Raw genomic sequence first — 22,801 nt, 5'->3', positions numbered from 1 at the left:
TGAACTGGACAACATTAAAAAGGCTATTAAACATACAGACAGGCCTGTCTCTTTCTTTGCATGTTGTTGTCCTAAATTATGTCTACTTTCAAAAATAATATGAACCGTTTTTATTTGCTTATTTTATTTATGTTTTCTTACAGTTCCGTTTAAACGTGTTGTTTTGTCCTGTAGATGGAAGCATATGCAGCCTCACAGTGTTGCGTCCACATGGCAAACCTTGCTGAACCCTACACAGGCCTTTGGTCCTGCGGTTAAACGTACACATCCCAGAAAGAGGGTTGTGTCCTAAAAAACAAAACAAATAGCAGTAGCATGAACAATTCATGGATTTGTAGAAAAACTGTACATACAAAGATAATTAAATAAAAGTGTCTCGCGTGTACTAGTCCAGCTGGCCTTATATGGCAGGACAAGCTGTTCGCCAAACCGCTATGAGCCTTTGAGTCAGCGGCGGGTCCACTTGTGGGCTCCCCAGGTTCCTCTGCCAAGATCGCCTTGTTGAATACGTCAAGGTGTCTCTACTGTTTTGCTTCACTCTGCACGTGATGCATACTTTAGATGACTGCAGGCTTTTAAATGCAATAGAGCATTTGAAGAGCGACACCCGGAAAGTATAAGCTCTTTAAGATTGAGGAAGGAGTCACAATCAAGCGTTTTTGTCCGGGTTTGTTTGTACGCGTGACTGTTGTAAACAGTTCGTCGAATCAGCTGTTTTGCCGCTGGCAGGCTGGTGCAGCTGAAAGCAGGAGTCTGACTTTGCCTCGCAGGAAACTGCTCTGCACCTGCAGAAGTTCTGGGAGAGAGGAGACCTCCTGCATCTGTGAGCTGGCAGGAGCTGAATCATCTGGAAGAACTGTGGACCTGGCCTGCTGCGGAAACAGAACCGACTAATTAGAGAAAATTGATCATCCCAAAAATGTATGAAATGGATAGATTGCCGCTCTAAAATCTGATTAACACGTTAAACAAACCAAGACAGTTTTCTAGTGTGAAAATCAACTACTGGTAACGGCTTTGGCTACTAAGCTAGTTACCCCTCCCATTTCATGTATTGTACTCTAGTGTTATATTTTAAGCATGATTCATTATATTTTAGCACCCTGGGAATGGTTCACTGATGATGATTGATGTATATTGATGCAGCCTTTAATTAATTCTCATTGTTACAGACAGCAATGAATCATATATTGGGGCCGTGGTTTACTATGGTGCGAAAAATCCCATTAGACTGAATTACATATTTAGAATGCAATAAAATCAGCAAAGTCTGCTCCAGACATACAATTATTTAGCCATCTCTATTGTCTATTCAACTGACATTTTATTTGTTTATTTATTTAAATACGGCTTTATCTGAATTGCAAAACTGAAACCTTTTTTTTTTTTTGTGGGGGTGGTTGGTAATTCAATATATATAATGAGGCCAAAAAGTTTTTCTTTTTTGAAAAAAAAAAAAGAAGATATATACAGTTGTAATTGAAATAGCTCAACACAACAAATGTTTCAAGTGGTTTCCCCAAATTCAACTGAAAATACCACTTTTAATGACTTCTGCAGTCTCAAAATTATTCAACCCCTAACCAGACACCAGCTTCTGGCAGCGTTTCTTAGGAATCTTAGCCCGTTCCTCATTACCAATGCCCTCCAAATCGGTAATATTCAAGCCTTGGTGGAATTTGAGTTATGCTTGGGATCATTGTCCTGTTGAAAGGTCCAATGACGCCCAAGCTTCATCTTCCTCAGTGATGGCATGACGTTTTACTCCAGGGTGTTCTTTTCAGCATTATGTTTCATTCTTCTTCCTCCAGACATACCGCTGATCCATAGGGCCCAAAAGTTCCAGTTTTGTTTCCGAATCCCAAAACTTCTGTAGCTTTTTTATATGATTTTGAGCAAATTGGAGGTGACTTTTCTTGTGCTTTTGGGTCAGTAGTGGTGTACGTCTTGGAGTTCTGGCATCCGTTTAGTACGCGCCTCACTGTGTAAGCTGAAACCTCAGTGCCTGTTGCCAGCAAGTCTTGCTGCAGGTCTTTTGGTTTTTCTGCAGCAGTCGATAGATTCCTTTTTCTGCTCCGTCCAGGTAGTGTAACCACTGTCCAATTAACTTCTTTTGACTTAGCCATATTTCTAACATGCAGTCAAACGTGACACTCAACAAGCCTAGCCAGTTCAGATATTTCATGTGTTCTAGCTCAAGCACACCTGGTGCAACTAATGAAGCCCTTGATTAGTTGCATCAGGTGTGCTTGAGACAACACCTTTTTTGCAGATTTGTGCTGTTGTGAGGGATTCTATTCAGGGTTGAATAATTTCGATTACAACTGTAGACACACACACAGTAAAAATGTAATTTACTCCTGTGATGTCAAAGCTGAATTTTCAGCTGATTTGGTGGTCAAGAAACATTTCTTAGTATCAGTGTTAAAAACCATTTAAAAGTTTGGGGAAAGTAAGATTAAAATAATTTAATTAGGGTGCATTAAATAATTTAAATTGACACTAAAGACATTTATAATGTTACAAAAGTTTTCTATTTCAAATACTGTAACTTTTTATTCATCCAATAATCCTGAAAAGAATCTTGCACAGTTTCCAGAACAAATATTATGCAAAGCTCTTTTCAACATTGTATTGACAGTAAGAAATGTTTCTTGAGAAGCAAATCAGCATTTCAGAATGATTTCTGAAGGATCATGTCCAAAATTCATGTCTAGCGCTGAGCTGTTCTTGAAATGTTGCATCTTTCATGACAGAAGTAGCTTAAAATATTCAGTTCCCTAAAAGGTTAGTATGCTACCATTGCAACACCCTCCACTCACGGACAGCTATTATGACACGCCTGCAGTGCAAACACACAGACATGCATCTCCACAGCACTACACTTCGCCTCACAGTCACTGAACTATCAAGCTTTGGGGAAACAAAACGCACTTCCCAGAATCATGCTGCCGCTTTGACTGCAGCCAACAACATAAGAGAGAGAGGAATTAAAGGGCAGACTGCACGTTTGCACAATTTCCTAGAATGCCAAATTGGCTAAGAGGCTCATGCTAGATGTTAATGTCAGAATTGTCAAGAAGAAACAAGACTTCACACCGACACTCTTACTATACCTGTAAATCAAGACAGGATCTGGCCGAGGCTGTGGATGTTACTGATGTTGTTATCCAGAGAAGAGTTGCTCACTGTTTTCTTCGCTGTACTGACATTCCAGTCTGGACCTCCATGACCTGCCCCTGAACCTGGACACATGATTTGAAATGCTTTCACATAATACACTCGCTGTAAAGGGGTCATGAACTGGATTATTTTATTATTTTATGTTTCCTGGGGTGCCCTTATAATGTTAGAATGATTTTTACATCAAAAATCTATTCCATCATATGAAAGGTTGCAGTGGTGAGCATTGAGCAGAAGATGACAGACAGCCTGATGATCGCGTGAATGAAGATATCTCATCATTGCAACGCAGTTTCTGCACTCTCACGAATGCTTTCACAAATAACAATGCAAACACGCTGTAAATACAGTAAGAGCTTCGTTGTGCAGTGTAACAGCGTCATTCAGGGGCGTCACTAGGCCCTTTTTAGGGGGGCTTCAGCCCCCCTAAACTTCTGCCAAGCCCCCCTAAAAATGTGAGATTAATGTAGGCTACACAAATTCGTGTTCGCTTCAGTCTTGTTATAATCAGATTTAGCACATTCTCAATCCACAGCTGCGCCGTGCAGAGAGCACGTCAGAAACAGAGGACAGGGTGTGTGTGTTCATTTGTGTGTTCATCTGAGCCTCATTGGTCTGTCACTGCTCGTCAATGTCAGAGACGACCAATCAAATCAAAGTAGGCGGGCTTTATGTTCACAGACGCTGCTGAGCGCGAATTTTAACAGTGCGACACGACCATTTTTTACAGTCTATGGACTCGACGCGTACGGTCAAGTGCGAGATAAGATGTAAGTAGCTAAACTTAACATTTCATATTTTACTTTTTTTAGGTCATAAATGTTAAACGAATGACAAAAAATAATCAGGCAAACTAATATAGTTTTGTCTAATTTCGCCATTTTTAACTGAAAATAGGCCTATACACTCTCATGTAATGTAATAATTAGTTTACAAGAAACATTAACAAAGCCGTTTTCATCATGTTAGGCACAAGATTAATAATGAATGTGTACATATTGAGAATATAATACAAATTGTAGCCTTTAGTAAATTAAAAAAGCTCAGCTTTAGGAGGGGAAGAGAAAGGGAGGAAGAGACTGAGAAAAAAAGGAAGAGTGATGGAGATGAGAAGAGAGGAGGTATTGACAAATAATCTGCCCACTGACATGGTTTTAAAGCTATTTCTTATCCTTTTTTTTTGGTCTTCAAACGTCTTGAAATGCACATATCAGAAATAAAAAAATTGAACCCCCTACCAATCTCAAATTTAGGACCTCTGTGATTATAAAGCCCTGTCTACGGCCCTGTATTAGGCATAAGATCAATAATAAATGTGTAGCCTACATATTGTGAATGCATTTAATAAACTTAATTACCTTTAGTAGCTTTCAGTAAATAAACGCGTCTGAGAAAATGATTCATAGGCAAAATCAACCTATCAGTTGACCCTATGTTTACTTTCTTCACTGACAAAATGAAAAGCCTATATCAGTCAAAGCTCAGCTTTAGGAGGGGAAGAGACAGGGCAAGAGAAAAACAAAGAGAAAAAAAGTGATGCTGCTGATGAGGAGAGAAAAATTGTCAGCTGCCCACTATCCAAGTTTTTTGGCCTTCAGAACATCTTAAAATGCACATATGTAGATCAGAGAAATCAAAATTTTCTCGGGGAGACCCCGAACCCCCCTATTTGCCCTGCCTCACATTTGGGACCACGGTTATTATAAAACCGTGCATTTGCATCGTAATGAAAATGGTTAATAGTGATCTTTAGATCCTAAACTAAAGTGTTACCTTTTTTTATAATTTGTTTAAAAATCATATTGGGGGCTTAGCCCCCCTAAAATGAAAATCCTAGTGACGCCCCTGGCGTCATTGATTTCATAACCAGTTTTGGCAAGTGTCCAGATAAACTCAGCTTGGGCGATTGGAAAGGGACCGTTCTTTGATCGCTTTTTGTATGTAATTGAATCACAATTTAAATAAGATTAACGTTATTTTTATCCTACTAAGAGAAACGATGTGATGTTGATCCTTTAGTCACTGGCTTAATTTCCTGATGCACAAACAGTATTGAACGATTTGAGAAAGACTATCTGTCTGAACTTGATTACACATCAGAAATCACTGATCACAGATCAGGCACTGGAATAAACATGGTTACTTACATGTTTGTGGCGTTGCTGGGAGATCCATATTGTAAAAGTCTGTTTGCAAGCAGCTGCGTCGAAAATTGCGACTGATTTACTTTGACTGAGGAACAAAGTAGGATTTCATCACTCCACAGCCACCTCTGTAACCTCGCTGAGAGAACAAGAGACAGATGAAGTGATGTTTCTCAAAATAACATGACATTCTGCGTGAATCACTATAGAAACTTCACAATGATGACTTCAGAATCTCGAGCTTCTCGAACAAAATGATCCAGAACCCTCAGGTCGCAGATGGGTCGGAGGGGCGAGACCTGGTTTACACCCAGCCACACAAATATTATCAAAACCGACAGCAGACCTTAGAGCCCTGCACGGGCCTCAAATCTAGGCCCTAGCCCGGCCCTGCCCCGAGACGCTCAGGCCCTAGCCCGGCCCGTGTCCGACAGCTCATCAGAATGATCAGCCCGAGTCCGACCCGAGCCCGTAAAAAAAAAAAGAAAAAAAAAAAGATAAACAGCCTGACCTATGTTGCAGTCAGTAAACCAACCAGATATATTTTGTTTTCAATGGCAAAGTATTTACCGGTAGGTTTATTTTCATTTCTTTATAAAGTTAATTAAGAAAAAACAAAAAACAAAATTTATGACGACCAAGCAGCCGACAGCGAGTTAAACATGTTTGATCCATTGATTGATTTGATTTATAGCCTCTCAAATCAACACTTTACTTGGCTACAATAAAATCCATAGATATAAAACAACTTAAGCATATCACACAGACAGTTAACGTTAGTTTAAACGTTTATTGTCATTTTTGAAAAGCTGAGGCAAACTGCTCTGCTGCTCAGTCGCAACAGCGCTCGCAAACTAAATGAATTTATAATATAGGCTACAAGAATGCAATCTAAACAAATCAAATAAATTACATTAAAAACAAACATGCAGGTTATCTTACCTCAAAAATCAAGTCTTCACTACAGAACATGGCCATTTCCAATAGTTTCCAACAGACTCATGAAAATAAAGTCCAATCAAACAAAAAACAACCTCCTCCTAACATGGCTAAGAACAGTCTCAGAGCATCGTGAAGAAAAAGCACAGCATCCACAGTGGAAGGTTTTAATCCAGTCGTACTTTTTCCAGCTGCGCTGAAGTCACGCTCGCTACCATAGCGGGACACTAGAACGAGCCGGTCGCGCGAATCTCAGATCGCGCTGCCGGGAAACTTGTGTGTGTGTGTGTGTGTGTGTGCGTGAGCGTGAGCATGAGCAGACTGTCATGTGTCAGTCTTATGTCAGTGTGATAGGTTATAAAACGTCTTTCTATGTTTGCTTTTCAATCGTCATCTTCTCATGTTTTATTTTAATTAATGTCTAAAATAGGCTATAAAAAAGATAAGCCTAAAACAGGCCCGAGGCCCGGCCCGCGTGTGAACTATGACGTGAAAATTGGCCCGAAGCCCGGCCCTAGGAGCATAAATAAGTCGGGGCCCGTCGGGCTCGGGCTGAAATGCAGGCCTCTAGCAGACCTTAACAGACAAGGGAGACAGTGACCTAACCAACTAGACGAAAAATGGACCCATATTCAAAGCAACTTGTGGCTAATCTGGAAATTAATTCTATTTGGAACTGGTATTCACATACAGTTACACAAGCAGAATATTTAATGCGATTCAAACCCACCCCTCCTGAGAGACTGGAGCCTAAATCCAGCACCTTAGACCACACGGCAGGTAGGGCCTATGTCGAAACTCGAAAACAAGTCGCTCATTCATATAATCATATAAAATTTCTTTACACATTTGAGCTTAAACACTACGTTTCCCGGGATTCATTAGATTCCTCTGACTGTAGTCTTCGTTTCTTTATCTCCAGGATAAAAGCTTCTTCATTTGATTCATTATTGTGTCACTGACACTGTTCATACTGTGTCGCCGCTCAAAAGAGCATGACACCATAGACAGTAAAAGAAATGGACACAGCGACCCAATAGACTTCAACGGAGAAAAGTGAAGTCAATTAGAAGCACTCACTTCCTGATTGCCAAGCGCACTGCGCAGGCTCACACTGAGCTTGATGACGTAGATGTGACGTGAGCAACTTGTCTTACAGTTGTACGTCTTCTAGTAGCTGTGCCGAGAGGAATCTGAATCATTCCCTTCCGAATCTTGCAGAGCCGGATATCGTGAGTATTAGCCGTCCATGAGCAGCAGGAGCAACTTCATGACTCTCTATGGGCTTCTCCCTCGACTTTATGCCTCCACGTCCCCCGTTTGCGTGCGAGCTTCTACTTCTGTCTATACGGTAATTTCTCTACTGTGCGACAGAGAGTCGCGTGTTATGACGCAATCGTTAGCCTATTTTTATAAAAACTGCTTCTACGGGGCCATAACGTAAGACACAAGGTAATGGAGCCTTTTATACATTGTTGTGTTTCTTTAGAAATAAACAATGGACAAATGGAGTCTTTAAACGCCTCAGATGTAAAATTATTCGCTGTCAAAGTGACGCCAAAATGAATGGGAGTCAATGGAATGCTAACAGCAGGTGAAAGCTTGTTAGCCAATGGCGGCGCCCGGGGAAACTTCAGTTTCCGGCTGGTGGATTACCCCCTTGCATGATACAGCTACTCTTAAAGCTGCAGTCCGCAGCTTTTCCTCTTTGTCGCCATCTCTGTTCGAAATCTGCAATTGCAGTCATTCGCGGAATTATCAACTTTACGTGAGTTGTACTTCAACACCCTCGACACGGCACAGCGCGGATGAACACAATGTTTGAGGAGACTGTGAGGCTGTCAGTCACTGCGCCGGTGTGGATACTGGCATTCAGAATCACAGATTATTCTTTTTGGAAGTATGACCAACATAATAATTTTCACTGTAAAATGTAATCTGAACAAGTAAGAAATATCCACTTTTGTTCTGGTTCTGACATTGCAGTAAATCGCGCTAAATCGCTTATCATATCACGCAAAACCGTGCAAATTATACTTTGTTCTCAAATTGTTGATGTGAACAACGTCAGCATTGCGTGACTACATGTAATGTCCTTCCGATATGAATCCTTGTTTTCGCATGGGTCCGGTTGCAGTCTCTTGTTTTCTGTAGCCACTCCGAAGTCCGAACGAAGTCTTTTGGATTTTACAGCGGGTGAGTCTCCAGTTGTCACTGGTGATTGTCGTTTGAACCTTTCTGGATCCGCCATCAAATTGATAAGTTTAATTATATCAAGTGCTGTGAGAAAAGGCTATAAATCTCCACCTCCAGCATCCTCGCTCACAACATAGCCGACTAGCCGAGACTCCTTCTTTACAGATGTGACGTAATGATGCAAAGACATGCTCGAATCTCCCGCGGAAATCCACCACTGGAGTTAAAAACATTATTACAAGCTTACCGCTTTGAATCGAGCTAAGGCAAGCAGATAGTTTTGAACACTGGCTGGTTATGTATTTTCTCAAATATGTATTTTGGATAATTTTTAACCCAAAGAAAGCTACGCACTGCAGCTTTAAAGCATTATAAGTGCATGGGGAAGGCAGTCCAGCGTGGTGTTGATGGGGTTTAAAGGGTTAGTTCACCCAAAAATCAAGCCATCCTGAGTGCATATGACTTTCTTCTTTCAGACGGATATAATCAGAGTTATACTAAACAATATATTGGCTCTTCCAAGCTTTATAATGGGAGTGAATAGTACCTGAGATTTTGAAGCCCAAAAAAGCGCATCCATCCATTATAAAAGTAATCCATACGGCCCCAGGGGGGTTAATAAAGGCCTTCTGAAGCAAAGCTATGCGTTTTTGTTAGAAAAATATCCATATTTATAACTTTATAAACTATAATCACTGGCTTCCGGTAACGGCCGTACACGAGTCGATTTCAACAACGGTCACAAATTAGAATTCTAAAACGAGAATGTTTAAAGAGAAATGACGGAGGATTTCGATATAAGAGAAGAGGAGCTTGAGTTTGTTGCCCAGCCCTATTTGTTTGAACCGCGAGAGGCATCTAATCTCACCTAAGCTTACGCTACACCTACATCCCATGTCATACGTCGGGTGAGAGGTCACTCTTCTGCCGGAACTCGCGTACGGCCGTTACTGGAAGCCAGTGATTATAGTTTATACAAAAAAGGGTAACACTTTATTTTAAGGTGCTTGTAATAAGCAGTAATTAACAGTTAATAAGACACTTATAAGACCTTATAAGATACATATAAGATGCATATAAGCATTAACTAACTATAATAAATAAATTAAATTAAATAATACATTTCTCAAGTATCAATAGATTGCACTTTTAGAACAGCCGAACAAACATAAATGGTAACACAAACTCCCAGTCACTTAAAAATTGACCTTCCCAAGAGGGAGTATTCCCTGATTTCTTCAGGGCCTGGACCTTTAATTAACCCTTATATGAAGTAGTTAATGCTTATATGCATCTTATATGCATCTTATAAGGTCTTATAAGTGTCTTATTAACTGTTAATTACTGCTTATTACAAGCACCTTAAAATAAAGTGTTACCCAAAAAAGCATTGATTGGCTTCAGAAGGCCTTTATTAACCCCCTGGAGCCGGATTACTTTTATGATGGATGGATGCACTTTTGGGGCTTCAAAATCTAGGGCAGCCTTTCTCAAAGTGGGTGCCGCGGCACACTGGGGTGCCCCCTGACTTTGTCAGGGGTGCCGCCAAAAAATTACGTAGGCTAAAAAAAAATATATATATATATATATTTGAATTTACATAAATACATTCTTCTTCTTTTTAAACATATGAACGTATTAATAAAATTGTAAATTCATTTTAGATAAATATATATATATATATATAAAATTAACCATAAAAATCCGTCTCACAAGACCGAAGCAAGACACACACACAACTTGACGCAAGTGACGCAACCCATAGCACCGCGTTATAGCAACAACACCGACCGCGCGTCACACAGCAACTGCAGGCTCTGACAAACACACATACAAACTATACTATACTTCTGCATAACGTGTCTCTTTTTACAACAAAAATGTGAATTCTGCCGGTATTCAGACAGTCCCATGCATACAGATACAGATCCGGCCTACAATCGCCTACGTAGGCGAAATTTGTTTGACATTTCTAATCGTAAACACAGCCATGTTGAAGCCTGCAGTAATGTTTTTCATTGATGTTATGGCAGTCCACTCTGCTCATTGATTTTCGAGAATCTTGCACTCCTGTTTGTCATTGTGCACGAAACTTCATGCCAATAAATCATCAGAAATATTGCTGACTTGTGCGCGTCTCAAGCGCACTCTTTACGCTCGTGCTAATGCCTGTTAGTTGTCCGTGGATTTGCCTATATTTGGCGCTGAAAATGGAAACGTCTTTAGACATGGAAAATCGATTTTACAATCGATTCAATGAACGTTTATGTCTCAAAAATCGATCAGGATTTTTTCACAAAAGTGATAGTCCTGTAAAGTTGTCATTATTATTGTTATTGTTATTGTTATTTACAGTTCGTATTATGCTCTGTTCATTACTGTTCTGTCTAAATAAACAGGACATTTGCATTTACATTTGGGTTATACAGTGTTTTTAATTTATATTTTACACTGGGGTGCCTTGAGATTTTATGCACTTTTGAAAGGTGCCCCGACTGAAAAAAGTTTGAGAAAGGCTGATCTAGGGAACCATTCACTCCCATTATAAAGCTTGGAAGAGCCAGGAAATTTTTTTAACTCCGATTGTGTCCGGCTGAAAGAAGAAAGTCATAATAGGATGGCTTGAGGGTGAGTAAATTATGGGATAATTTTCATTTTTGGGTGAACTAACCCTTTAATTTGTCCAAGTGACTTGAATATTTAGAATCGGTATAGGCCTACTAAAAAGATTCATTCATTGAATCACTTCCTGCCGGTTGCCTGGTTGCAGTAGGTGGTGGCAACTGGCAAGTGAGTGTTGACAGCACTGCAGACCAATCGGTGTATCTGTATGAAATCAAAGTACCGCGAGAGCGAGTGATGTCATACACCGATCTGCGCCGCTACTTCAAGTAGAACAAATCGATATCGATTGATCACATCCCCAATCGATTGATAGTGTTTCGTTATTTTATTATCAATTTGGAAAACAGTTTATATTTTTGTGGAAACGGCCATATATTTTTTTCAGGATTCTTTAGGAAAGTCAAAAGAACAGCATTTTGTGAAATAGGCAAGGCAAGGCAAGGCAAGTTTATTTATATAGCACATTTCATACACAATGGCAATTCAAAGTGCTTTACATAAAAAAAAATCAAAAGAAATAGGAATAATTAAAACAGTTAAGAATAAAGAGATTAAAATAATCAAAAGAAATAAGAATAATTAAAGCAGTTTAGAATAAAAATTAAATAAAATACAGTACAAACAGTCGGACACAGTGGCACAGTGCTCATTCAGTAAATGCATAGCTAAACAGAAGTGTCTTGAGTCTGGATTTGAATGTGACTACTGTAGGAGCACATCTGATCTCCTCTGGAAGCTGGTTCCAGCTGCGGCTGGCATAATAGCTAAAAGCAGACTCGCCATGCTTAGAGTGAACCCTTGGTATTTCTAGCTGATGTGATCCTAATGATCTGAGTGATCTGTTGGGTTTATATTCAGTGAGCATATCTGCAATGTATTTAGGTCCTAGGCCATTAAATGATTTATATACCAGTAATAATACTTTAAAATCAATCCTAAATGTAACTGGGAGCCAGTGTAAAGACCTGAGGACTGGTGTGATGTGTTCATATTTTCTGGTTCTGCTCAGAATCCTGGCAGCAGCGTTCTGTATGAGCTGCAACTGTCTTATGGTCTTTTTAGGAAGGCCAGTGAGGAGTCCATTACAATAATCCACCCTGCTAGTGATGAAAGCATGCACAAGTTTCTCTAAGTCTTGACTGGAAACAAAGCATCTAATTCTTGCAATATTTTTCAGATGATAGTATGCTGATTTAGTTATTGATTTGATATGACTACTGAAACTAAGGTCTGACTCTAGAGACACACCCAGATTCCTCACTTGATTTTTAGTTGTTAGACCCCTAGCGTCAAGGTATGCATTCACCTTGAGAACTTCATCTTTGTTGCCAAACGCAATGACTTCAGTTTTGTCTTTGTTTAACTGAAGAAAGTTTTGGCACATCCAATTGTTTACTTCCTCAATGCATTGGCACAGGGAGTCAATGGGGCTGTAGTCGTTAGGCGATAGGGCTAAGTAGAGCTGTGTGTCGTCTGCATAGCTGTGGTAAGAGATTCGGTTCTTTCTCATTATTTGGCTCATTGGGAGCATGTACAGGTTGAATAGGAGTGGCGCAAGAATTGAGCCTTGAGGGACTCCGCATGTCATGGATGTCCACTCAGACTTATGGTCTCCTATACTCACATAATAACCTCTCCCTTCTAAGTATGACCTGAACCATTTTAGGACTATCCCAGAAAGCCCCACCCAGTTTTCCAGCCTGTCAAGAAGTATGTCGTGATCGACAGTGTCAAATGCAGCACTGAGGTCGAGTAGTACCAGCACTGATAATTTGCCGTTATCAGTGTTTAAGCGAATATCATCTATTATCTTTATGAGCGCTGTCTCTGTGCTGTGATGCGATCTGAAACCAGATTGAAAATTGTCAAAGTATCCATTCGAGATTAAGAATTTGTTCAGCTGATTGAAGACAACTTTTTCAATGATCTTGCCTATGAAAGGAAGATTTGAGATCGGTCTATAGTTGCTTAATATGGTCTTATCCAGATTGCTCTTTTTCAGGAGAAATCTTTTGTAACGTTATAAATGTCCTTTCTGTCACTGTTGATCAATTTAATGCGTCCTTGCTGAATAATAGTAGGCCTATTCATTTCTCTAATTTAAAATCTTGCATGCCTCAAAATAAAACTTTCATGTTCTTTTTTGCACAGTCTGCAGACTAGCCTGATCTCGTGCACGAGCCTGTTCCTCGTGCGTCCTGATAGTATTCCAGCATTCCAGCGCGTGTTCTGTCTGCGCTGTTCTGGCAGTCACCGTGTTTCTCAATGCTCAGTGTACAGTCCTGGGAATCCAGGCTGGGATGACAGTGAACTCACGTTTGAGGGTGTTCCTAGAAGCACTTATATTTGGTGACTGTATAAATGAATAGGCCTAGGCCTTGTTGAGGGGGAGGGGGGGACAGGACAGCAGACCAGCTTACACCAGCTCATTTATACGATTATTTAATGTTTTACGATTTCCCAAAACATTTTTATATATTATCCAAGATTTATTCAAAAATGTTTCTTTTAACTGGAAAAATGTCAAGATTATGGTATGTTTTTAGTTTGGCAGCAGCACCATCTAGTGTACAAATACTGAACTACAGCCAGCCATGCATCGTTTGGTCCAGGTTTGGTCACAGCTGTAGAAATAGGTTGCACTACTCAAGCATGGATTATGGGCCGGGCCCTAGGGTCTTCCTTAGCACTAGTGCCTTCTGAGCACCTTATTGCGGCTTGGATGTTGTATATTTGGACCCCATGTTGATTTTAGACTGAGGGACATGTGTTAAAGGCCCTGGCCTGAGGCTCTGTAATAGTTAGGGAGATAGAATTCATCGGTGTGTTTTCCTGATCTGGGATCAGGGGTCTTTGATCATATACATAGGGCCACACGTGCAAAGTCTTTCAGAACAGACTCCATAGTACTTCCATCTTGCACAGAACCAGCTAAGAAAGAAAAAATCATATTTTTGCATCAGAGTTCATTCACCATGGCACTATAGACGCAAAATTACAACGACAGTAATAATATTAACCAAAGACAATTTACAGAAAGGAATACAAAGGAGAATATGTGATAGAGAGAGAGAGGAGAGTTAAGGCTTATTCAGCCTTGTTAGCTTCATTTGCATATCCATCCTCCTCATTTGTGTCTCTCTGAGATTAGATTACAGCCTTAAGAAATGAAAGGAATATCATACAAATTTGCTAATCTCACTATAGCATTACGTTTCCAGTGGTCAATCATTGGAGACTTGTCCTATGTGACCTGGGAATTATTGTGGACTTTCATAAAGGCTGCATTTCCTCACAGTTCCTTTCAGTGTTGGAAGCCGTTTATGCTATTTTAAAGGGAAAATATAACTGGATCACAGTTATTCAGGCAGAATATATCACCATGGAATTAGGTCATACAGAATAACAGCAAGATGTGGGCAGATGTTCTTGTATGACCATTTCTAGCCCTTTATAAACCACTGTCACTGCAAAAGTGCACAGGCTAACAACTATCTTCCAGATTCATCTACTCTTCACATCTTTTACCATGACATTTTTATCCTTTTCATCCTTAGAATGATGACCGAAAATTTGGACTGTCTAGAACTGACGAAATGTTTTTAATCCTAAAATTATAAACTGATCAACTGAACATTGATGAAAGAGAGATGGAGACACTTTCACTGTGTTTTCTTAACTGATTTAAAGAGATCGTAATGATAATTAATTCTCTTCATAGCTCACTCTCTTCCTGTTTCTCACAATGTTATATTGATTTGATACAGTGTCTGTTACTGAAAATTATTCCTGATATTAATTATATAAACTTGTGATCAAGTGGGTGTAATGATGAAATTCGACTAGAATTGTCCTTAGGTTTTTATTGTTTTGCATCAGTCATGTTATATTGAAACAACAAGGATGGAAAAATGTGACATGTCAGGTTTTTTTAGACACATCTTTATAAAGATATACCACCTGTGCATCCTTAAAAAAACACAAACTAGAACTTTAGGTGGTGTCAGTGAATTACGTAGCATTAATATGCAAACTGAGGCACTTTGTCACGATTACTCTGTGCATATAGGATGATTAATGTTAAGATAAAGCAATAAAATAGTTGTAAGCAGAGAGGAAAAAAAGTTACATACAAAATCATTGTTTCCCTTGATTTCCCTTAAGTATTCTCAAAATATGAATTTTCAGCATCATTACTCCAGTTTTCAGTGTCACATGATCCTTCAGAAATCAGATATAGGCCCTTCAGATAGGCCTACATCTTTTTTCATAAATTCATAAATGGATTCATAAATTAATATGAAAGTTCAAAACAACAACATTTATTTGAATATAGATCATTATAAATGTATTTACTGACACTTTTGACCAATTTAACGCATCCTTACTGAATACAAATATGTATTTTTTTTTTTTTTTTATCTTACTGACCCCAAACTTTTGAAGTACTGTAACATTGCAATCCACTAAATGTAACATTCTACAGATTTTCACATTTAGTTGTTATTTCAACTCTTTTTCTATAATGAAATACACAGTGAAGCTACAGGAAAGAAGAAAGGCAAAAAACGAAACCACAACCAAAGCCTGATCAGTTGGTATGATGAAGGTATGGAGGAAGAGGTGAAGGTGAGATGCAGTTATCATAGAACAGCTGGAAGTTCTTGTCTACAGCCATTCTGTTTGTCAGGTAACTCTCCAGATCCAGCACTGAGAGCTCTTGGACTGTGTTCCCCTCCTTTGCATTCTTGGCGAGGGCCGCTTGGGTCGGGAAGCGGACGCGCACGATGTGTGGCGCGTTCCGGTCGTAATCGGTGCAGCAGTAGGCAGACCACACATCTTCGGGGATGGCAACACGGTCCTGGTTGTTGCGTCGGATCATGTTTCCGGTAGTGGTAACCCCAGTTATGATGAAGGCTGTGCCCCGGCAGAAGTTGTTGAGGCGCACGCGGATGCGCTCTTCGTGTTGGCGCCACGGACCGATGTTGAACTCGCGGATTTCTGGCACGACGTTGGTGAGCGTGTAGGTAGCCGCTCGGTCCTGGGGGTCTGACTGGTGCTGGTCTGGATTCAGATGGCCTCGCTCGTACAGAACCACGTCGGAGTAGTCATCCAAAACAGCCTGGCTGTCCTCAAACTTCATGTGTAAGTATCCGGTGGGGAACGGCAACATGTTCCCATTCCCATCAAGCTCTGCAAGCTGGGAAAGTAGGTCACCACTTCATTAAAATCATAACAAAGAAAGCCTTTCCTCACACTCTTAGAAAGAAAAGGTAGGCTAGGCCTACAAAAGGTGTCACTGGGTCGGTACCATTTCCTACAACTTAATGGTTTTACCTTAATGGGGTACATTTATGTACCCCATAAAGGGTGCATATGTGCACTTTAAAGATACATATTAAGTGTAGGCCTACCTAAATGGTACATGATGGGTAGTAACTGACGTAATCGGGATTGCGTAATCGGATTCCAAAAATGAAATACTTGTAGTTGTAATATATGGTTGCACTTTACAGTACGTGCACTTACAGTGTACTTTACTAAGAAAGTACTGAGTAATATAAGGTAACATGGGTTAAGATTCAGGTTAAGAACCTAGTTATTACCCAATTATTGCAATTACTATAATAAGTGCATAGTATGTACATGGGGAACAGGACTGTAAAATAATAGGTAACACTTTATTTTACAGTGTAATTGTTATAATATTACTCAGTACTTAAATGTATAATTACAGTGCAACAAAGACACCTTAAAATAAAGTGTAACCGTGTTTTATTTTTATTGTTTTTATTTTTTAATTATTTATTTAAATTTAATAAAATTAAGATTCAATTAGTTATTAGCTTTTCATCACTTTATGAAACCGCTGTAACACCAGCTTGGGAAGAGAGTATAAAAAAAGTCATCAAAAAGTAGTCCGATTATATTACCTATAATTTATATTATATTAAATTTATAATTATATTAAATAATTAAATTAATATTAAATTAATAATTAATATAATTAAATTTATATTATATTACGATTTATATTACTATTGTAAGGCAATAGTTTACATTACTAATTTAAATTTTTATCAAGTTGTAATCAGTAATGGACTACAATTTGTAAATAATCTCACTGTATAAAAATATATTTTAATGATTTTTCACAACTTTTTATCTTTTGTCAAATCAACTTAGAGAATTAATGTGGTTCAGATAACATAATATTTTGAGTTCCTTTAACTAAAACTTTTTTTTAAATTTAAGGCAATCGGGTAACTTACTTTTTAAAGTTAAACCAACAACATTTTTTTACCCAGCACTACATATTAGTACGCTTTGAAAGGGTGCTGCTGCCCCAGTGACTTCTTTGTGTACCTTTTTTCCTGAGAGTGATTCATACCTGAGGCTCATACATCCAGGGGTAGTCCACACGCCGATCACCCTCTGTTTTCTTGAAGGAGTACGCAGAGTAAACTGGGATGCGGTTTTGGGGGTCGTAAAGGGTTACGAATCTGGGTTTGTCAGCATAGCGCTGGCAGATCTTCTTGAGCCTGTCAGCTCTGAAGCCTCGCGGTGGGGTGCCCATATACAGCGAGTCCTTGCATCTCTCAACATGGTTGAAGTCTTCAACCACGGTTGCAGTTCCCCGGTGTTCGGAGAGCCAAATTGTGAGGACAAGGGCAAGGACAAGAAGGATGACCGAGGGATGCATTTTAGTCATAAGAGCTTACTGTCGGTCTTACGCGAGTGTTTCTTTGATAGAATGAGCAAGTGAGAGAAAGTCGAAGCTGGTTCCTTTGAATAGCTCTGACTAGATAAGCAAAACAGAACGTGAGACTTTGCCTAAACGAGAAGAGCGAAACCGCTTTACGCCTGTCCTCTAGGTGAAGACGTAGGCCTACATGTTACATTGATTTAGGATACAACACTGTAACATTTTGACACATTTCCACGTTGCTATTTTAGATCAATGAAAAAAAAATAAAAAAGAAGCATCCTCTCAATTTCAACTGCTTTTTCTCCAGCAAATTTCTTAACGTGTAAATATTTGTATGTATGAACACAAAAGATTTAAGAACTGAGACATAAACTAAACAAAGAGCGTCGAAAGTTTTCTATTTCCAATGTGTTTTGCAGCGGTGAGCAGTGTAGCCAATCGCAGACATGTCTGTTGTTTTCTTGAACGCATTGGCCAATCAGAGGTGTTTAATTTAGTCATAATCCACTCACTGCTCAAAACGCCAGTGTTTTGTTTTTTCAGTACTGAATTCTGCATGCTCGTGAATCCTCTCATTATAATAAACAAAGCGTAGACACGATGTAAATAGGAGATCATTGTGCAGCGTAGACATTTTAATTTTAATTTGTGAGTTTTTAGTGATTATAAGAGAAGAGCGTGTTTTTTCTAGGCTATAATCCATTAGTATGTTAATATTATAAATGACATAATAATGATTAAATGTTTAGTTTCAAATTATTAAATTGGTTGTAAATAGAAAATTATTATCCCCCTGTTTTAAAGACAAAGCTTAAGCTAGTCCCTGACTAAAATACAGAATAACATTTTTGTGCTGTTTTAGCTGATAGCAACTTGCACTGTCATGTCTTAAAATATGTCAGTACCATTGTTTTGTCTCAAGATGCACACCATTAATGTTATTTTTTTCTAAGGCACGTTTAAAAGCAACTTAAATGCCCCAATTGAACTAAGGCCTAATCCTGGCTTAATCTAAACCCTGACTTTAATTATTAACACAAGAAAATATGTATATATTGTGTTAGGTATAGACTATTTTATTCACTAAATTAATAGCTGAATTTGCACAATTCCTTAAACTTGTTGTGAAGGGGAAAATAAATTCCAAAATATGAGACAGTGAATATGTTACGAAAGTAAATGAACACATTTGATGTGATGGGGCCCCATACCTGGCCCCCAAATCACAAAACCTGGCCCCATAGAAGAAGAAAAAAGAAGATAAAAGAAGAAAACATATATATATATATAATCAAACAAGTAATAGTCATCCTCGTTTTCTTTTTCTTTTTTACCAGCAGCTTTCTTTGGAAGGATTAATCATTAAAAGGAGGGATAGACATGATTGTTCAGGCAAATACTGTGCAAAAAAACCATATCACATATTCCCAGAACAATGTATATGCAGGTCCTCTTTTCTGTAGAGCTAATCGTCTTTATGGGTGATTTGGCTGTCTTAGAACATGTAAATCAGGTTATCCCCATCGTGAGAGAACAAACAGTCCTCAGTAGAGTGTGAAGAGGTGATAAACCTGTCTGTATCCTTGTGTGAACAAGGGATTAGGAAGAAATGGGGCTCCGGTCACCTTCTCTTTATTTGTTTATCTGATATTTCACGAGCTATCTCATATTCATACCATTGTTTATCTTGCATGCACACACAAAATCAACTTTTTCATTTGAATAGAATCAGTAGACAGTGTACATATTAAATTGATCAAGCAATATGAGTTTGATATCAGCTTCATTTGTTGTTTGATTTTGAAAATATTTATCCAGAACACCTGCCTTTTATGTTGTAGACCCATGTTTTTCATATTGGTTATTGACAGACTACAAGCACAGAGAGAAGATTAAGTGGTCAATTTTTATTTTAGAAGAGTTACAGTATTCAGATAAATTGTCATAAACATGATTACCAAGTGAGAAAAGATTAGTTGTTGCAGTTTCATAAAGAAGTTAATGGACCTAATAAAACTCCTGAGGCCCCAGATGATTACAGTCATTACATCTGTCTCATTTACGTTTTCTGTCCTCTCATGGATAAATATTTTTCATTTGTAGATTTAAAATATTTCTGAAACTTAAATCTTCATTCTCAAGGCTAAAATAAATGAATAAAGATTTTACCCTTCAAATGAAACAAACAAACAAACAACAAAAAAAGGATGAAAAGTAAATAGTGTTATATCCAATAATATCTGGGTTCTTTAAAGCACATACACTACCATCCAAAAGTTTGGGGTAAAGTGGACCGTTTGTGAGAAGTGCCGGTACGTGAGAAGTGCCAAACACTGAGCACAACTGTTTTCAACATTGATAATAATAATACGTATTTATTGTGCAGCAAATCAGCATATTATTATTATTATTATTTCAAATCAGCATATTAGAATGATTTCTGAAGGACACGGAAGACTGGGACCAATGATGCTGAAAATTCAGCTTTGGGTGGCAAAGGAATAAATTACATGAATTAAAAGTATATTAAAATAGAAAACAGTTATTTTCAATTATATGAATATTTCACAAATTACTGTTTTTACTGCATTATTAATCAAATAAATGAACATAATAGACTTCATTCAAAAATGTTACTGACCCCAAACTTTTGAGTGTTACAGAAATATTATTTTCATAATTTGTTATCACAACTTTTTATCTTTTGTCAAACCAATCTACTTCATAGTATTAACTCAAATAAAACATTTCGATGAACTCCAAATTTTAAGGCAACCAGGTAACTTAATTTTTAAGTTAAACCAACAATAATTGTTAGTACTGTAGATGCGTCAATGGTTTTCTAAAGAACTAAGAATGTTTTCTGTGGAACCTAAAAAATATTTTTCTGTGCCATCAGGTTGTAAAACCCTTATTCTAATAGGAACTTTAAATTTAAGAGTGTATGGAAGACTATTTATTCTACAGAACACAACTCTAACAGCTGAAAGATATGAAAATGTGTTTATGAATTTAGGGATCAACAGGATAGACTTAAGTAACTTAAAGACACCTAAGTCTTGCCAATCATTATGACATTGTTAGGCTCACAATTCTCAAAGAAAATCTGAAACTTCTTGTCCACAAAGGTGTTCCTCTTCAAAAAATCTTCCAGTTGCTGCACGGACATCTCTACGACCTCCGTTCCTCCTTTCTCGTTGAGGCCTTGGGATGCGAAGGCCGGGAATTTGGATCGTTCATCAAACGGGGCGTTGTGATCGTAGTCTACGCAGCAGTATGCCGACCACAGGTAGGTGGGGACGGCCACTCGGTCGATGTTGTGTCTACGGATCATCCTTCCAGATGTGGTGACCCCAGTGACTATGTATGCCGTACCGCGGCAGTAGTTGTTGAGTCGGCGGCGGATGATGTGCTCGTGGTGTTTCCAGTGGCCAATGTTGAACTCGCGGACCTGTGGGACCACATTGGTGAGGGTGTATGTGGCCGCCTTGTCATCGGGGTGAGCCTGGTGCTCATCGGGGTTCAAATGACCTCGTTCGAAATCGACAGTGTTTGAGTAGTCTTCCAAGATGGCCTGGGCGTCCGAAAAACTGCCGTGGACATTTGGAGGGAATGGCTGCATCTCACCAGAGTCCGATGTTGTGGAGAGCTGTTTGCGTAGAGAAACAAGTGAATACACATGTAGAAAATATATTACAGTATTTAAATAGTAGGTGCATAAAATATTTACCATTTGAAAAAATATCTACAACCAGACTAAGATTGTTTGGCACTTTTCATCTAGTCAAGCTGGGAGACCATATAGACCAGCAAATTACAGCAACTACAAACAGCTTAAACCAGCCTAAGATGGTTGCTAGTTTTAGCTGGTTTACATTGGTCTCACACCTTGGCTAAGATGGTTGTTTGGCAGTCTGACCATCAGAATAGTGTCCAAAGCTAATCTAAAACCAGCCAACAGACCAGGCTGGGAGACCAGATAAGACTAGAAGAACCAGTTTAAGCTGGTTTGTGTGTGTTTTTCCTCAGCAGGGTGTTGAAGAGAATTGCTCAAAATCTACATTGTGCCTTTTTTATGCATCGAGACTACACAGCTATCGATTCCAGTGATTATTTAAAACTTTACTAATGTTCAACTTCACCAAACTGTTTATTACCTGAGGCTCGAACATCCAAGGAACGTCAACCTTCTTGAAGCCGTCGGAGCGTTTGAAAGTGTAGGCAGAATACACCGGGATGTGATCCACAACATCGTACAGACTGACATACCGAGGCTTACCGTTGTAACGCTGACAGATCTTTTTAAGTGACCGGTTCTCCAGACCCCGTGGGGCGGTGCCCATATACATAAATTCACGGCATTCTTCTGAAAAATCTTTCTGCACTTCTGAGCGCACAGTCACGAGCAGAGAGTAGAGAAACGCCTGCAAAACAGTCCGGTGATCCATTACATTGAAATGAAACACCGCTCTCATTAGAAATCTCCTTTGAATAACTCCTTAGAAAGTGTCCCGGCGTGCTCATTTTTCATACTGCAATGATAGTCAAATAACTGCTCGCCACTCAGCTCACCTGACGCCCCACTCATCCAGTTGCACGTTCTCACCAGCGTTAAATAGGCTATGGAATATGAAATTTATCTGAAATATATTTACGCAGAAATATAAAATATAAGGTATACAAAAATAAAGATCTCATAAATAAAGATGGCTTAAATTTAAATTTGATCGTCACTTCAAAAAAAAAACTTCCTCCAATTAAAAGTCTTTTTAAAAAAAATATCAATATCTATTTATTTATTTATTTATTTCCATCTATAATCCCCCACTTGTATGGAGGACCACAAGTGTCACGGGAATAGTAATAAAGCTTTTCATTAATTAATAGGCTAAATTAATATAGTATAATAATAAATAGTAATTAAAGACTTTATAAGTGAATTATTAATACATAAATAAATGGTTCAATTACTTATTTCCTTTTTAATTTGTATTTTCAAATGCAA

At 38.7% G+C, this 22,801-nt stretch overlaps 3 protein-coding genes across 3 annotated transcripts; all 3 read right to left on the bottom strand.

Annotated features, from left to right (window-relative positions):
* Positions 1–478: 478 nt before the first annotated feature.
* epob (erythropoietin b) lies at positions 479–9,358 on the bottom strand. The gene is given in 7 exon segments (XM_056247607.1): positions 479–890; positions 3,112–3,206; positions 3,209–3,245; positions 5,232–5,262; positions 5,411–5,466; positions 5,546–5,673; positions 9,352–9,358. Coding segments are annotated over 7 exon segments (537 nt in total). The 3' UTR covers positions 479–707.
* Positions 9,359–15,678: 6,320 nt separating this feature from the next.
* LOC130082754 (endonuclease domain-containing 1 protein) lies at positions 15,679–17,790 on the bottom strand. The gene is made up of 2 exons (XM_056247606.1): positions 17,479–17,790; positions 15,679–16,287 (listed from the first exon to the last, which is right to left on the bottom strand). The coding sequence occupies exons 1-2, from the start codon at positions 17,788–17,790 to the stop codon at positions 15,679–15,681; spliced, it is 921 nt and encodes a 306-aa protein (XP_056103581.1).
* Positions 17,791–20,724: 2,934 nt separating this feature from the next.
* Positions 20,725–22,260, bottom strand: zgc:172339 (uncharacterized protein LOC564384 homolog). Its single transcript, XM_056247589.1, has 2 exons — positions 21,954–22,260; positions 20,725–21,445 (listed from the first exon to the last, which is right to left on the bottom strand). The coding sequence occupies exons 1-2, from the start codon at positions 22,242–22,244 to the stop codon at positions 20,849–20,851; spliced, it is 888 nt and encodes a 295-aa protein (XP_056103564.1). The 5' UTR covers positions 22,245–22,260; the 3' UTR covers positions 20,725–20,848.
* Positions 22,261–22,801: the final 541 nt, after the last annotated feature.

Source organism: Rhinichthys klamathensis, unplaced genomic scaffold, assembly GCF_029890125.1.
Source record: "Rhinichthys klamathensis goyatoka isolate OS25496 unplaced genomic scaffold, OSU_Roscu_1.1 h1tg000050l_1, whole genome shotgun sequence".
NCBI lineage: Eukaryota > Metazoa > Chordata > Actinopteri > Cypriniformes > Leuciscidae > Rhinichthys > Rhinichthys klamathensis.
Note: the sequence above shows the minus strand (reverse complement) of the source record. Positions and strands in the feature narration are given on the sequence as shown.

Bases quoted from the DNA above. Each gene is read 5' to 3' on its own strand.
- zgc:172339 (XM_056247589.1), bottom strand. From the start codon at position 22,244: ATGGATCACCGGACTGTTTTGCAGGCGTTTCTCTACTCTCTGCTCGTG. The intron at 21,446-21,953 runs GTAATAAACAGT...CTACGCAAACAG, and splicing joins CTTGGATGTTCGAGCCTCAG to CTCTCCACAACATCGGACTC.
- LOC130082754 (XM_056247606.1), bottom strand. From the start codon at position 17,790: ATGCATCCCTCGGTCATCCTTCTTGTCCTTGCCCTTGTCCTCACAATT. The intron at 16,288-17,478 runs GTATGAATCACT...CTACTTTCCCAG, and splicing joins CCTGGATGTATGAGCCTCAG to CTTGCAGAGCTTGATGGGAA.